This window comes from Desmodus rotundus, chromosome 12, assembly GCF_022682495.2.
Source record: "Desmodus rotundus isolate HL8 chromosome 12, HLdesRot8A.1, whole genome shotgun sequence".
In the NCBI taxonomy this organism is placed as follows: domain Eukaryota; kingdom Metazoa; phylum Chordata; class Mammalia; order Chiroptera; family Phyllostomidae; genus Desmodus; species Desmodus rotundus.
The window spans coordinates 59,433,391-59,446,764 of record NC_071398.1 but is presented as its reverse complement, the minus strand read 5'-3'; the positions used below and the strand labels follow the sequence as shown (position 1 = coordinate 59,446,764).

The following is a 13,374-nucleotide window of genomic DNA, read 5'->3' as shown; positions in this document are numbered from 1 at the left end:
CCCTTGAGCCTCATAAAGATAAAATGCAGATGAAGTGATTTAGATCAGGCCTTCATTAAATTTTGGAACTAGCTTCTGGAATCCCAGGTATTGAAATGAAACGTGCAGTGTGACTCCCGGGCGTGGTGACAGAAAGTGCGTCGTGGCTGGAAAGAACACAGTCTGCCTTTGGTCTGTGCTAATAAACGGTGAGACAAAGTAAATCCCAACTTTGATATGGGAAATCTGCCTCATCATAAGGAGGAATCTCAGACTCTTTGTGTTCTTGGCGTTTTCACATGTAGTCTTCGGTGAGCTTGATAGGTAATTTGCTGTTTGTATTTCTCATGTAAATCTCCAGTTTCTGGTTGGCCACTCTGGCACTCAGCCAGAGCTCTAATTTATTTCCATCTTTCCTTATTTCTTACACAGAAAGAGACTGTGGGTTAGCATAGCAAACATTCAATCGACTGAGACGTGGGGTGGCAGGCAGGGCAGGCGTTACCTGTTTACCTTTTATTGCCTTCTTTGAATTGGCTTTTCTGGGAACAAAACCAATAAGACACACTGTTCCTTTATCTAGTTTTTAGCTGGCTTGTTTATCAGAAGACATTATGCACCCCCACCCCACCCCGTTTCAGCAGGGAGTGGTGAAAAACCCCTGGGCAAAGGATTCAGACGGGAAGCAGGCTCCTGACCTACCTCTACCAGAGCTCACTGTGCTGCCCGGTCATGTACAACCTCATTTCTTTAAGGCTCTGATTTGGGCTGGTAACTGTGTGTAGGTCCAGGAGGCGAGGCTGCTGCAGATGTATTTGTCACCTGCAGGACAAGTGTGCTGGGGAAGCGATGAACAGTGTCGTGTGAGCTACCCTGAGACCCAGTCATGCTTCCCCCCGCCCGCCTCCCCTTGCTGCCTTGCACGGTAATTGGCCTGATAAAAGGCGGAAACAAGAATGTATTACACCTTGGGCGGTATTTAAAACAAACTTTATTCTCAGGAACAGCAGTTATGCCTACTTGCTGCTGTATATTTGATATTTCCTCTAAATAGTTCATCTGGATATATTCAAAGTCCAATTGCTAATCACTCAATTTCCCTGCGACTTCCCTGGTTCCCCGGGTTGCCCCTTATGACACTTATGTAAACACTGTATTTGGAAAGATACATAGATCAGCGTCCCTAGAGTCATATGGTCCCATCAATCTGTGAAAATAGCATGACTGAAAAATAAAAGTCTCTTAGTACTCTGCCAACAGGCTTTGGCATAATCTTGGCAATCGCTTAGATTTTTTTTTCTGTTATCATTTTCCCAAGTGGAGATAGTCTCATATTTTGCAGAAGCTGTCCAAGCTAGGGAACATCATTCCATCTTCCTGGGTGAACTGAATTCGTCAGCTGAGTGTGTTCAGTCCACATAGGAATCAGTAAAGTGAGTGTGGAACAGCTTGGTGGCTTCTCCTTTCCTCTTAAGAAATTGCAATACGAATTCCTGAAATCATTTCTGCAGGAATTTTTATTCTTTAAATCTTCCAGTGTTAAAGCAACAAGAAAACACTTAGAATGTCCTTTGGTGGAATCTTATTACACTTGTTATATATGTAAACTGATATTCTTTGATGCCAGCACGTTCGTTGCCCTTACAGAGAAATCTCTGCACAATGAAACAGAACAGAAGGGAAGAGAACAAAGTAAAACGTCAGTCTTTGCTGATTCGAATGAGAGACAGGAACAGATTGTCTGGTAACACAAACTGGCAAGAATACAAAAAAATCTACATATTACAGTATTTCAAGAAAAATAACTTCATTTGAATACAAAAGGATAGATACACTTTCTCTTTTTTCCTATGGCCACTCTCGGACAGTGGGCGCGGCGCGGGCACCGGGTGCTGGGACGACTCAGTGCCGCGTGGACAGGCGGGGCGCGCCTGGCTCGAGCTTCTGGAGGGGCTGGTACACATGTGCATCACCGACATCAGACAAAGAAATCTTTCAACCACCGAGGGTTACAGAGCCACGTTCACTAAAGCACAGGTTGGAAAGGAGTCAGGGGCTGAGACCGGCCCTGCCTGAGGGCAGCGGCCGGGACAGACGCGCGCGCCCACGGAGAGCGCTCCGGCTCGGCCGCCCCGCTCTGGGCCGGGTGGTACTGGGGCGCGCCGCGTGAGCGTACACGCGTTTACTAGGTCGGTCGATTTGCGTTTCAGTCTTTCCTGTTGTTGGAGGGCGCCCGGGGTGGGGGGTGTCCCAGCCTTTCCCACCGGCAATCGGCTCTGCGCTGGCCACGCGGTCTTCAGTGACACTACCAGCCGCTGCCCGCTCCGGAGCCAGAAGGGAACAGACTCGCAGGTGCGCCCGCGGCTGACGAATATGGCTTAGTTCAGTCGGGCCTCTCGAGTTCGTTCCCTGCGTCTGAGTGGGGGTGTCTGCGTGGGGGTTTCTAGGTCAGTAGCAAATGCTTGGGCCGCGTCTGCTTCCCGAGGGCACAGCCCGGCCGGTGGCTACCGCGAGGCCTAGATCACCAGGGGGCCGGCGGTGGCCAGCAGCGCGGTCACCAGCAGCGCCGGGCGGCGGAGCGGGGACGCCCCCGGGCCGGAGCCCGAGCCCGAGCCGCAGCCGCCGGCCTCCTCGCACCGCAGCTTCTCACACAGGACGCCCGTGTAGGCGGCGGGGCACAGGCAGCGCACATTGTTGTGACAAGTCCCTCCGTTCTGGCAGTGCAGCAGCTCGTTGTCGCAGACATTGGCTGCAGAACGAGGGGGGAGGGGAGCGGGGCGCGGGGAGGAGAAGCAGAATCAATTTAAGTTCATCTGGTACATCATGTTTTCAGCTTAAAAGAAAATCTCTATCGATTCCGCGCTCCCCCCTCCCCGCTGCAAACTAAGCACGTGACTCCAATTTCCAAACACAGGTGGTTTGCTGCCTTTGTTTGCACCATCCGTTCTTCTTCTACAGATTTTGGCTGCAACCTGAGATGTCACCGTTGTGCGTTTCGGGCTATAGAGCACAAGGTAACGTAGTACACCTGCTTTGGCAGTGGCTTCTCACTGGACACCTGCAGTGACCTCCCGGGTTGTTAAAGGACAAGTGCCTCATGCAAGAATGCAGAGCTTTGAAGCCAGATGAAGCTAATTAAAATGCAAAGCAGGATTGCGAAAATGACCAAGAGCCTCAAAGGGATGCGACATTCTCCCTGCAGGTGATTCCAGTGTCGCATGCACGATGACAGAAGCCAACTGGAAGGGACAGGATGGGACAGGGGGCAGGCGGCATGCTCCAGGCGGCAGCCACAAGGGAAGAGAGAAAGCAGTTTTGCGCAGAGGTGTGAAGAAGAGCAGTCACTTCTGCCCTCTGACAGCCCATTAGGATTTTTATCCTCTTGTAAATTTGGGAAGTAAAGTCCAAGGTTACCTTGGTTTGCCAGGGATAATAGATGCAGTGGTGAAACCCTGATTACCCAAATTTCACTCTGCTCACCGATCGATCCCCTTCATTTGAATAAGTCAAGACGGGCAATTCCAGAGACTGAAATTCGTTTGCGGTCCCTGTCATGTAACTTTCACCTCTAATAATTTCTTGGTTCTTCAACAATTCTGGTTATCCTCATTAACGTCAGGTTTCTGATTCTTTTAGATAATCAAGGTTTCACTGGTTTAGCAGAATGTTAAGTAGAACCCGGGGACATGAAAACAACAGCAAGTAAAGGAGCCAAGAACACTGCCCAGCGACAGATGCTGCGCAAGCACTCCGCACGTGGAAACACTCTGGAGCGGGCGTTGGGGGCAGAGCAGAAAAAGGAGTTCGTTAAAAAATAAATTAGAGCCTTTTTTTTCTTTCTTTCTTTCTTTTTTTTTTTTTTTAATGCCATGGTTCAATTTCCCCAGGGGTACCATGTGACTTAACCACACACATACACACACTCGATATTTCTATCAACTGCAAAGTGTTGCAAAAAAAATAACCCCCATCTCCCAAGGAGTAATTCAGTAGAGAGCGTTGTCTTATCATTAGTCATGTTCCATGGTCATGTCGCCTTCCGAAGTAGCTTCTTACAGACATGCTAATTAACCGTCTGTGTGCAGTGGAGCTGAGAAAGAAATGGGGGAGGGAGCTCAGAGAGTGGATAGCCAAGTGGCCTAGACAGGGCCCTGTGTTACCTTCCACCATTCCTTGGCGACCTCTCTGTGGCGGTTGCATAATGTGTGGTGTAATGTTCAAATGTACTCACACTTGCTATCTGTAAATGACAGAAGTGACAACTAAGGCCTACTAAACCCTGCAGCTCAAAATCTTGATAGACAAGGTGGTGTTCCAGCTATAAAGGATACAGCAGATGGTTACACAAGCTAGCTCTCATTGGGCAGCGTAGAAATGGTGAGTGGTAGGCCCACATTATAGTATTTTAGGAGTCAGGGTTAAAAATGTCAAGGGCTGTAGTCGGGAGGTCAAGTCTACAAGTGGAGAAGGATTAGATCATAGTCAAAACTGTCAAAAGCCTTCTCCTTCCTTTTTTTTTTCTTTGGTTGTTAATTTGGAAAGCATGCATAGGTTTTCAGGATTTTGTTTTGCTTACACTTCAGGAAATATCTGTTTAATTGGGGCCACGTGGAATAAACAGATCCAAATAACTGTTTGCATTTAAAGTTAAAGATTCTCAGCATTTTGATTCCGGGCAGCAGATTGCTGAATGGAATATTTCCTTTCATTTAGGTACTGGAGCTAAGGAAATATCTGTTCTATCAATATCGATAATTGCTTGCCTTGAGTAATTGAGAAGAAATCAATAGTTAATTAAATATCGCTCCCCTTTAAAAAAAAAAAAAAGCTTTTTTGCTTCTTCCTGAGCCTAAATATAAATCAGCTGTTGAACAGAGGTTTCTTTTTTCAAGAAGTTGGTGATTAAGTTAAAATTCAATGCCTTTTCTACATTTAAATCATCTACTGGTTGATGTTGATGATTGTGAAGAAGTTAATAAACATACAAGGAATAGATGTAACCTCATGAACTGGGGGAATGTATTTCCTGTAAGAGGGAAACAGGGGGAAAAAAGAAACCTAGAATATATTTCATCACTTTAGGATTCACTGTAAGACATATTCCTTTGAGTCTCTTGATTGTGCTAGCCTTTCAACAAAGACGGAACCTGGCCATGCGCACACCACACTCTGTTGGAATCGTGTGCTAGAAACACATCTAAACCTAACTACAGACCTTACCTGCTACTCATAAACTTACGCTCCATCTTTGTGTGTCTTTGAACCAAAATCGTGGTGCTCATTGAATAAACTGGATGGCTAACAAATATCATTGAGCTCTTCCTCAGCACATGCAACTTTCTACTAAATGCCATGAAGACATAAAAGAAATATAAAGCTCAGCTCTTATGGAGTTCAAGTCTGGTTAGGAAGATAAAATATATACAAGAAATGATGTCATATTAATTTCATTAAAGCGCCCCTCTCATTCCATCCAACTGAACCAGCGTATCTGTGGCGTGCCAGGCATCCTGCTAGATTTTACAGCTGTTACTCTACCTGCCCTAAGGGAGCTCACAGTTTGGCAGAAAACAAACAAAATGAGCATATATAGAAATAATTATGATACAATATAAAAAAGACAATAAAGGGAGCATCTGCAAACTGCTAGGGGAACTCAGATGCTGGTGTGAATAATTATTTGGGGGGAGAGTGGAGTAGATTAAAGAAAGAAGACGGTATTGCAACAGAGGCGTGCACCAGGCAGCTGTGGCAGAAAGCATTAGGGTTGGGAAACTCTAAGTAAAGGCACATAGACGTGAAGGAGCATTGTGCTGGCTATTAAGCAATTGTCTCCCAATTCTAAATCCAGCCATCCTTCTGATGTTGGGGCCAGAACCCTGCAAGTTGTCTGTTGGCTTCCACCCACAGCGGGCGGTAGAGAGAGCAGAGGAGGTAAGAGGGAGGAAGAAGAGATTCTCCCCTTTTCCCCACTGCATGGCTCTTCCTAACAGGATTGCTTCAGCAATGGTCCCTCTTCCAACAGCTGCAGTTGAACAGGGCTCAGCATTTATCGAACCAGCTCCATCCCCCCACTCCATGGAGGTTCCTGTGCCAACCTCGTTTTGGACCTATTGACCTTGAGGGTGTAGGCTCTCTTTCAGGGGTCTTGTTACAAGCAGGAAAAGCTCATTAAGGGTTCAGGAGATTCAGATTTGTGACAGGGCTGATGGGTCATCGTGACAAAGGGTAAGGCTGCAGGAGTAGAGGACCTCATCCTGGTAGAACACAGATGAAGTAGAAATGAGAACTGGAGGTAGAACACTGGAGAATATTAGCGTTTCAGACACAGGAAGAGAAACAGTGACCATGAAGGATGCTGAGAGCGAAAGATGTTGCCAAAGCGCAGGGAGGGCAGGAAAAGAATCAGAGAGGGCCTCCCGCTGTGATGGCCTGGGTCTAGGAACAAAGAGACAAAAGGAAGTGTCTGAGAGGAACGACACTTTGAGTTGGGACAGGGACACATGCAATTAAGCATGGCATGCTCTTACTGACTCCCGAAGAAGGGATTTTGGAATAATTAGAAAAAGGGTTGAAGAAATGTGAGGAATGAACATTGCATAGAGGTCTTTGGCTGTCAATCCGAAGTAGTGGTTTTCAACAGGGAGTGGCTGGCTGTGCCTCCCAGGGGACACTTGGCAATGTCTGGAGATGTTATTTGGTTGTCACAACCCCGGAAAGGACATGCTAGTATGTAGAAGCCAGAGATGCTGCTAAACGTCCTGCATGTTGCAGGACGGCCCCCACCAGAAGGACCACTCCTCTGTTAACGCTGGAGTTCGGTGAGGAAGGCCTGGCTGAGGGTGTTAGCCGGAGCAATGGAGAGGAACAGTTGCCCTTACAGACATTGGGGAAAGGGGAACAAAGGCGCCTTGGCGATTCTAGATCCGAGACCAGGAGTTTTTCAGGTGAGGAGCCATGGGGATTCGAGGTGAGAGTAAGTACTAGAAGTTGGAATGAAAGAGGGGGTTATCTTCCTGGGGGTATAAATGCAGAAGATTGGGTTCAGAGACACACCCTGTAATGCTGCTCACAATTAAAGGGTAAGTGGAACCCCAATCACCCTCTGTCTTTTGTTGTGCTTTGCTTTGATAGAAAGGGTGAAATCAGAGCTTGAGGGAAACCCAGGAACTCTAGCTCAGGAAGCTGAAAGCAGTTTGGGGTAGAAGCAGAGCCAGAGGCCAGGCCCCCCAGTTAGGGGAAAGGCCACCGCGCAGAGCTGTATTCTGTGCTGCCCAAGACAGCGGGTACCACTCTGTCGACCCTCAGTCGATTTTCAGTTGTGCTGACCAGCTGTTGTTTGCTGTCACCCCACACTGTGACCAGGTGAGGTCCTTGTGCATAGCATTCAATGTCACAGCTAAGTTCTACCACATTTAGGCAGTGCTCCAAATGCAAATCAGCTCGGATATCCAACATAACCCTGAATACCGGAGGTCCAGGTTGGGAATGGCAAACACGTGTGTATTACTCTCGTTTTCCCCAGTACCTAGAAGACACAGCTGCCTAACTGTGGCACTCGCTTGCACTGCACTTCAGAATCTCTCTCAACACAAGGGTTCGGGCATCTGCCACCAGCTGATAGAACCGGCAGCACTCACTTGCAATCCTGGCATTACCTCTGTTTTATCTTGTGAGTAGCTGCAGACTGGAAATCTAACTAGGGAAGGATTTCCATCCAACGTGCACCTAGCAGCAAATAGCAAGCACCCTCTTCACCTGATGCCCGTCTGTGTGGATGCGCCTTAAACTGAAAATGCTGAACTGACTTGGGGAAGTACTGACCGTAAGCATGTCCTGATTCTCTCTTCACAGTCTAAGAGGTGCCATCGCAGTGAACACAGAAGGTTCATGTCCAAATCCCTCCCACAGCACTTGATTCGGTATTGGGTGCCCAATGTTATTTGCTAGGCACAATTAATTCCCTTTATAATGATAAACTGTGACCTCCTAGATATGAAAAGCTATCATAGTACTACTTTGATCATAGCTGGACTAAATTATTAAAGGACCATTTTACTCCTGATAAAAATAATTCATTTATGGTGTGTCCAATATCACACCATAGGACCTGCAACCTCCCGATGTTTCAATGTCAGGAACGCTTTCAAATGCAGTGGCCAAGGTAATCCGTGGCCTCTGCTAGGTAAGGGTGTAGTGTTACTGTTTGGCTCAAACACGGTTACGGGGCTAAAAGATGAAGCGTGGTCCTTTCTGGTGGAGAGGCTGAAGTCGGCAAGGGGTTATACTAATTCCCATCGCGGCTTCAGTAAGCGAGCTGCCACAGTAGATAAATAAGCTCCCACCATTACTGTGCGTTGATGAAAACGCTCTGAATTTTCACACTGAAAGAATGAAAACAAGAAGCATCTCTTCCTCCCTCGTTCACATCTTTTTACTTTTCCTGCAGCATGAATAATGAGGGTCACCGGGATGTAGCTGAATCCCTCAATTCTGCAACTTGATTTTGCTGGGTTTCTCGATTGCTGTACCCATGTCTTCTTCCCAAGCCTCAATCTATTGTCAAAATGTGAATTATGAGACTTTGATTCCTTTTCCCTCTGTCAGTCCTTTCTGGAGGGTATTGAAAAGCAGACCTGCAGGGGGATTTCATATGCTCCCAGGCACCAGCAGGGACTTAGTATTGCTAGTTGCTGTATTCTTTTTTTCCTCTGTGACCCGAAGGATCACTTATTCACATTATGGTCATAATGACCCATTACACTACCAAAGGCAAGTTTTCTTTTTCCTCTCTGGGTCTCGTTCAAAGCTACACGCTTAGGTCCACCCTGCCAGGGAGCTGTGCACTTGAGCAGTGCTGGGCCTGTATTTATAGACTTGAAAGTTTCTCTTTTTGGCTTTGTCTCCCGCACTTCAAGGAATTGATACAATGTGTTACCGTGACAACCTTCCTTGATGGCTGTATTAATAAAGTGACCTCTACCTTCACCACCTGAAACAAGCCCAGGATTGCTGAGGGAGCGATGTTCCAAATTGTTCCCATCCTTTTCAAAGAAACGTCAAAGAATGGATAACCTCCGCCCAACAGCTAATAACAAAAGCATGCGAGCAGCATTCAGTCCTGATTTAGGCGTCTGAGAGCGTGTGGCAGGGAGATAAAGAGCTGGGATTATGACCCACTTATTCAGCCTCGGCAGCTGTTTCACTCAGCTGTGAGATGAGACATCTAAAACGGAGCCCGCAGGTTAGCTCCCGGGGAACGGAAGGGACTTTACAGACTGCTGTCGCACGGCCTTGTGGGTGGAATCAGAGGTACACTAATTGCATTGTTCCCTGTCTGTTCTCACTTCTGTCGGGCCCTGACTGGTGACATGGTGCAGTGGAAGGTACACAGATAGGGATACACGAGACCTGAGTCCTGGTCCCGAGCAGCCCTCACTGTCTGTGAGGCCTCAGACACACCAGGAAGCCACTCAGTGACAATGGTCCATTTGACCCTCCTCCATCCGCCAGGGGCCTGTTCTAGATGACCGTGTTAGCCAAGCACACGCCACCGTCTTCTGGGGAATCTGCGGTCATTCCAGGGGCAACTCGAGAGTAGGGGGAGAGTGTGAAGCGGGTGTTTGTGAAATTCTCTTGAGCTTAATGACTTGCATAAATATTGTTCGTGGAAAGCCTAGCGTGTTAAAAGGCGACCAGTGGGGAATTCTTCCTCTTTGTGATAGAATCCGTGATTGTTGGATTCCTGGCCCAACAGTAGGAGTCTTGGTGAGGATGCGGGTGGCTGTTTTGGCTGGACCGGTGTGGCCTGTCCGTCTCCTCTGGTGCCCCGTGGAACAGGGAGAGGTTTTTTGGTTTGTTTGCTTTTTGTTTTTTGCACTAAAAGCAGGAGGAGTGGGAAGAGAGTCAGGTGAAGGACTTGTGATTCAAGCCTGGTCTCTGCGGTTAATGGGCTGGGTGAACTTGGGAAAATTGTTTCACCTCTTTGTGCCTCTCTTTCTCTGCTTCTGAGGCGAGGATAATAACACCCGTCCTACCCACCCACCTCCCAGCTGCTGGGAGCCTCGAGATGACTTCTGAGGAGGAGCTTTAAGAATCCTGAAACACAACCTAAGAGTCCGACACCTCCCCCACAACCCCTCGTGCTGGAAGGTGAGGGCCTTGTTCCTTTCTCGGTCACAGTGATGAGTCTGTCACTCCCTCTCCAGTTCAAGGTGCCTGAAGTGAAAAAGGAAGCGAGTGCCCTCCCTCAAAGATGGCGTGTGTGCGCACGTGTCCCCTGCAGGCGTAAGATAGAGACAGCGCGGGGTCAGCGTGCAGCTCCTGAGAACTTGTCTCCAGCCCTGTGTACGCCGCAGAGCCCTGCATGGTGGGGCTGGGGACAGTGAGAGGCAACCAGTATCTCGACTGGAACCCCAGGGAACATGAAGTGGGAGCCTCCATGCTCTCCTGCTCTCGGTCTCCACTCTGTCTGTGTCGATATCCATCAGGGGACAGCGGCGCTGGAGGCACGATCCCCGTGAGACAGCATCCAGCCTACGTGGTTTCAGTGCACTGAGGTGGAGGGACAGAGCGGAGGGCTGTGAGGAAAAGGTGGAAGCTGTCAGCCGGGTGGTGATACAGGTCTGGGTCCTCTGTACGGCAGGCTCTGCCATCTGAGAACGGCCGTTCTCTTCTTCCTCACAGAACGTAAGCACCGATTGTGGGAGCAACGCCTGCTCTTGTCTGATCAAAGGCAGTACGGCCCCAAACATCATTACAAAGCCACGTTCATTGTGAAGGAGGCCACATCTGCAGTACAGCGTCACCCAGCTCCAGGAGATGCCTGGTAACACCGGCACAGGCGAGCAAGGCGTCGCCCCGAGCTCTCCAAAGTTTCCAGTGTTTGCAACCTGAAAAAAGCCTCTGCTGATGTTGAGAGAGAATTCATTTCCTGAGACTCCTGCAGGCCGCAGGCTGGGCACCTCTCCCAAAACGATCACGAAGGATGTATTGAAATCCTATTTAGGTCAACACCTTCAGACGCAGACAGAGGCAAGGTGCTCACAAAAACGCTGCTGAGAAATCACCGCCTTTCCCATCCGGTGTCAGAAAATGTACTTGTCAGGTTTAATAAAAAGGTGCCACCTCTACTCTTTTGCCTGAGGTGAAAGACAGGGTCCCCTGGAAGGCACAGTCCCATACCATGGCCACGCACGGCAGGGGGGAAGCCATCATTTCAAAGTGTGTGACATTATGTCAGGAGGGAAAGCTGTACAAATTTTTATCCAGTGTGATCCCCGTGAACACCGACGTCACCCTCGGCGGACACCTTTCCTAACGGCAACCTCAGAAAGAGTGCTGCGACGAATTCCGCCAAAAAACGTGGCCGGTGTTGCTCTCTGGCTGGCAGGAGGGCAGGTGACTTTAGTAATTTCGGTCTTCATCTTTATCCTTTGCACTCTTTCCAAATTGCCTACAATAAAGATATAGTCCTCTGATGATTTTAAAACGTCCATGAAAAGAATTGTTTCTTGAGAAAATAAGTCTCTTTTACTGAGGCGATAAAGGTAATTCATTTAGGAAATGAAATCATGGGACCACATTTTGCCATATTTCACTACTCGTGTTCTTAACATATATTTCTAATCAAACTGCCAATTATCTTAAATGCCTATAATAATTATCCTGGAAAAGGCATACAGGGTGTCCAACCTTTTGGCATCTCTGGGCCACACAGGAAGAAGAAGCATTGTGATCGGCCCCCATTAAATACAGTGTGACACGTCATCACAAAAAACCCTCATAATGTTTTAAGTAAATTTACAGTTTTGTGTTGGGCCTCATTCATAGCCGTCCTGGGCTGCACGCAGCCTGCGGGCCATAGGTTGGACTCCCCCAGAAGAGTTCCTACATGGCCTCTAATCACGAGAGGGCCCTGCACACTGGGATTCCTCGCCTCGCCGGAGACTGCACAGCCTCCTGAGCTAAAGGGATCTGCAGCCTGAGGCCGTGCTACCTGGTGTAGACTAATGCAAAACAGGGGACATTTTTGCACTTGAGCATCAAGCTGCAGCAATGGCTGTGACTGAATTTCCCACGACCCTCCCAGCATAGCGGCCCACAGGCAGATTTAATTTAAAGAGAACATATTACCTCCCACAACTTGACTTTGTAGGAGACTCACACCTGCCCCACGTGGACACGTCTGCACCGCATCTGTGACCTGCTCACTGTGGTTACGGCATGAGTATTGGCATTGTCCCTGGCGCTAAATAGAAGCCCAATAGATATTAAACAAATAAACATCATCTTTTGACCTCTTATTGGTAGATAGATGATAGATAGGTAGTTATTGATACAGAATGATATAAAGCTTCTTTTATAGGTTGGAGAGTGGGAAGTGAAAGGAAGTTTCCCCTGATGGCCTCATATTAGCTTCTGGAAGTAGTCGGGGGTAAGCGTGAAAAGGCAGGAGTAAAGTGGGTTCTTGAAGGGAGGGTGACATATTTTTTGAGGAATGGGAGAGGAAGTAGCCCAGGGACCCGAGTAACAACTGCACTCCGTGGCTGGTCAGGGCTTCCCGTATGTGGCTTCGCAGTGGAGAACACCGGCAGGACAAGAATGGTGACCAGTTCGAGGTTTCTTCCTTCCAGCCAGGACACACTATAGACGGGGGTGGGGGGGTTAGGGGGGTGGGGGAGGGGAACAGCCAGGTGGCCAGGTGAGCCCGAGCTCAGATGTGTGCCCTTCATTGGTCATCAGGGGAAATGTATCAGCTCTGACCTTGATATGAGCGTTGGGGTTAAAAGGAAGGCAGGAGAGACTCGGCCCTGAATCAGAAACTTTGTGGGGTTTTTTTGTTTTTTTTTTCAGTTGAAAGGTGACTAGGGAAACTGTGACTGGGATGGAGGTAAGAAGCCGCCAGGGGGACATAGAAGAGCGCAAGTAGGGGGGTTTGGTGTTCTTCGTGCTGGTGTGGGAATTGTGAAGGGTGGCCGATGTATAAAACGGCCACATTCTGAGTGGGGGGCAGAGTGATACCACAGGCCTTTGGTAGTCGCCATCAGGAAATCCAAGTCTCTGAGGCTAAAAAGAGATAATTGTGTCATTAATTCACATGTGCGATTATTATTTTCTTTGAGACGGAATGTTTTTGAGCACTTCATAAAGCTAAATATAATCTGAGGTTCCTGTTTGTTGAGCTGTAGCCAAATGTCTCCTTAGAGACTCAATTTTTCCTGTATGTGCTTGGCAGGAGTGCCCTAAATATGGGCTGAGCCCTCTCAGGATTTTTAAACAGCAGGGATATTTAAGTATGAAAAATAGCTACTGAAATCAAAGAGCAGTAACTTTTCTTAATGATTTTTTCCCTCCAAGAGTCACTCTTGTCTGCTGTGGTCTTGCTGTCCTCAT

At 48.1% G+C, this 13,374-nt stretch overlaps 1 protein-coding gene and 1 long non-coding RNA gene across 5 annotated transcripts in view; one reads left to right on the top strand and one right to left on the bottom strand.

The window, feature by feature from the left end:
* Positions 1-2,161: 2,161 nt before the first annotated feature.
* The window catches only part of NTNG1 (netrin G1), a 257,442-nt gene continuing 246,229 nt past the window's right edge, over positions 2,162-13,374 (bottom strand). For all 4 annotated transcript variants that reach the window (XM_053915207.1, XM_053915203.1, XM_053915205.1 and 1 more), the window contains one exon: positions 2,162-2,728. In XM_053915207.1, coding sequence (XP_053771182.1) covers positions 2,496-2,728 — 233 coding nt within the window. In that variant the 3' untranslated portion in view covers positions 2,162-2,495. The remainder of the gene's footprint in view (positions 2,729-13,374) is intronic.
* On the top strand, positions 3,024-3,819 carry LOC112314041 (uncharacterized). Its single transcript, XR_002975753.3, has 2 exons — positions 3,024-3,181; positions 3,616-3,819. It is a non-coding gene; the product is annotated as an uncharacterized lncRNA (long non-coding RNA).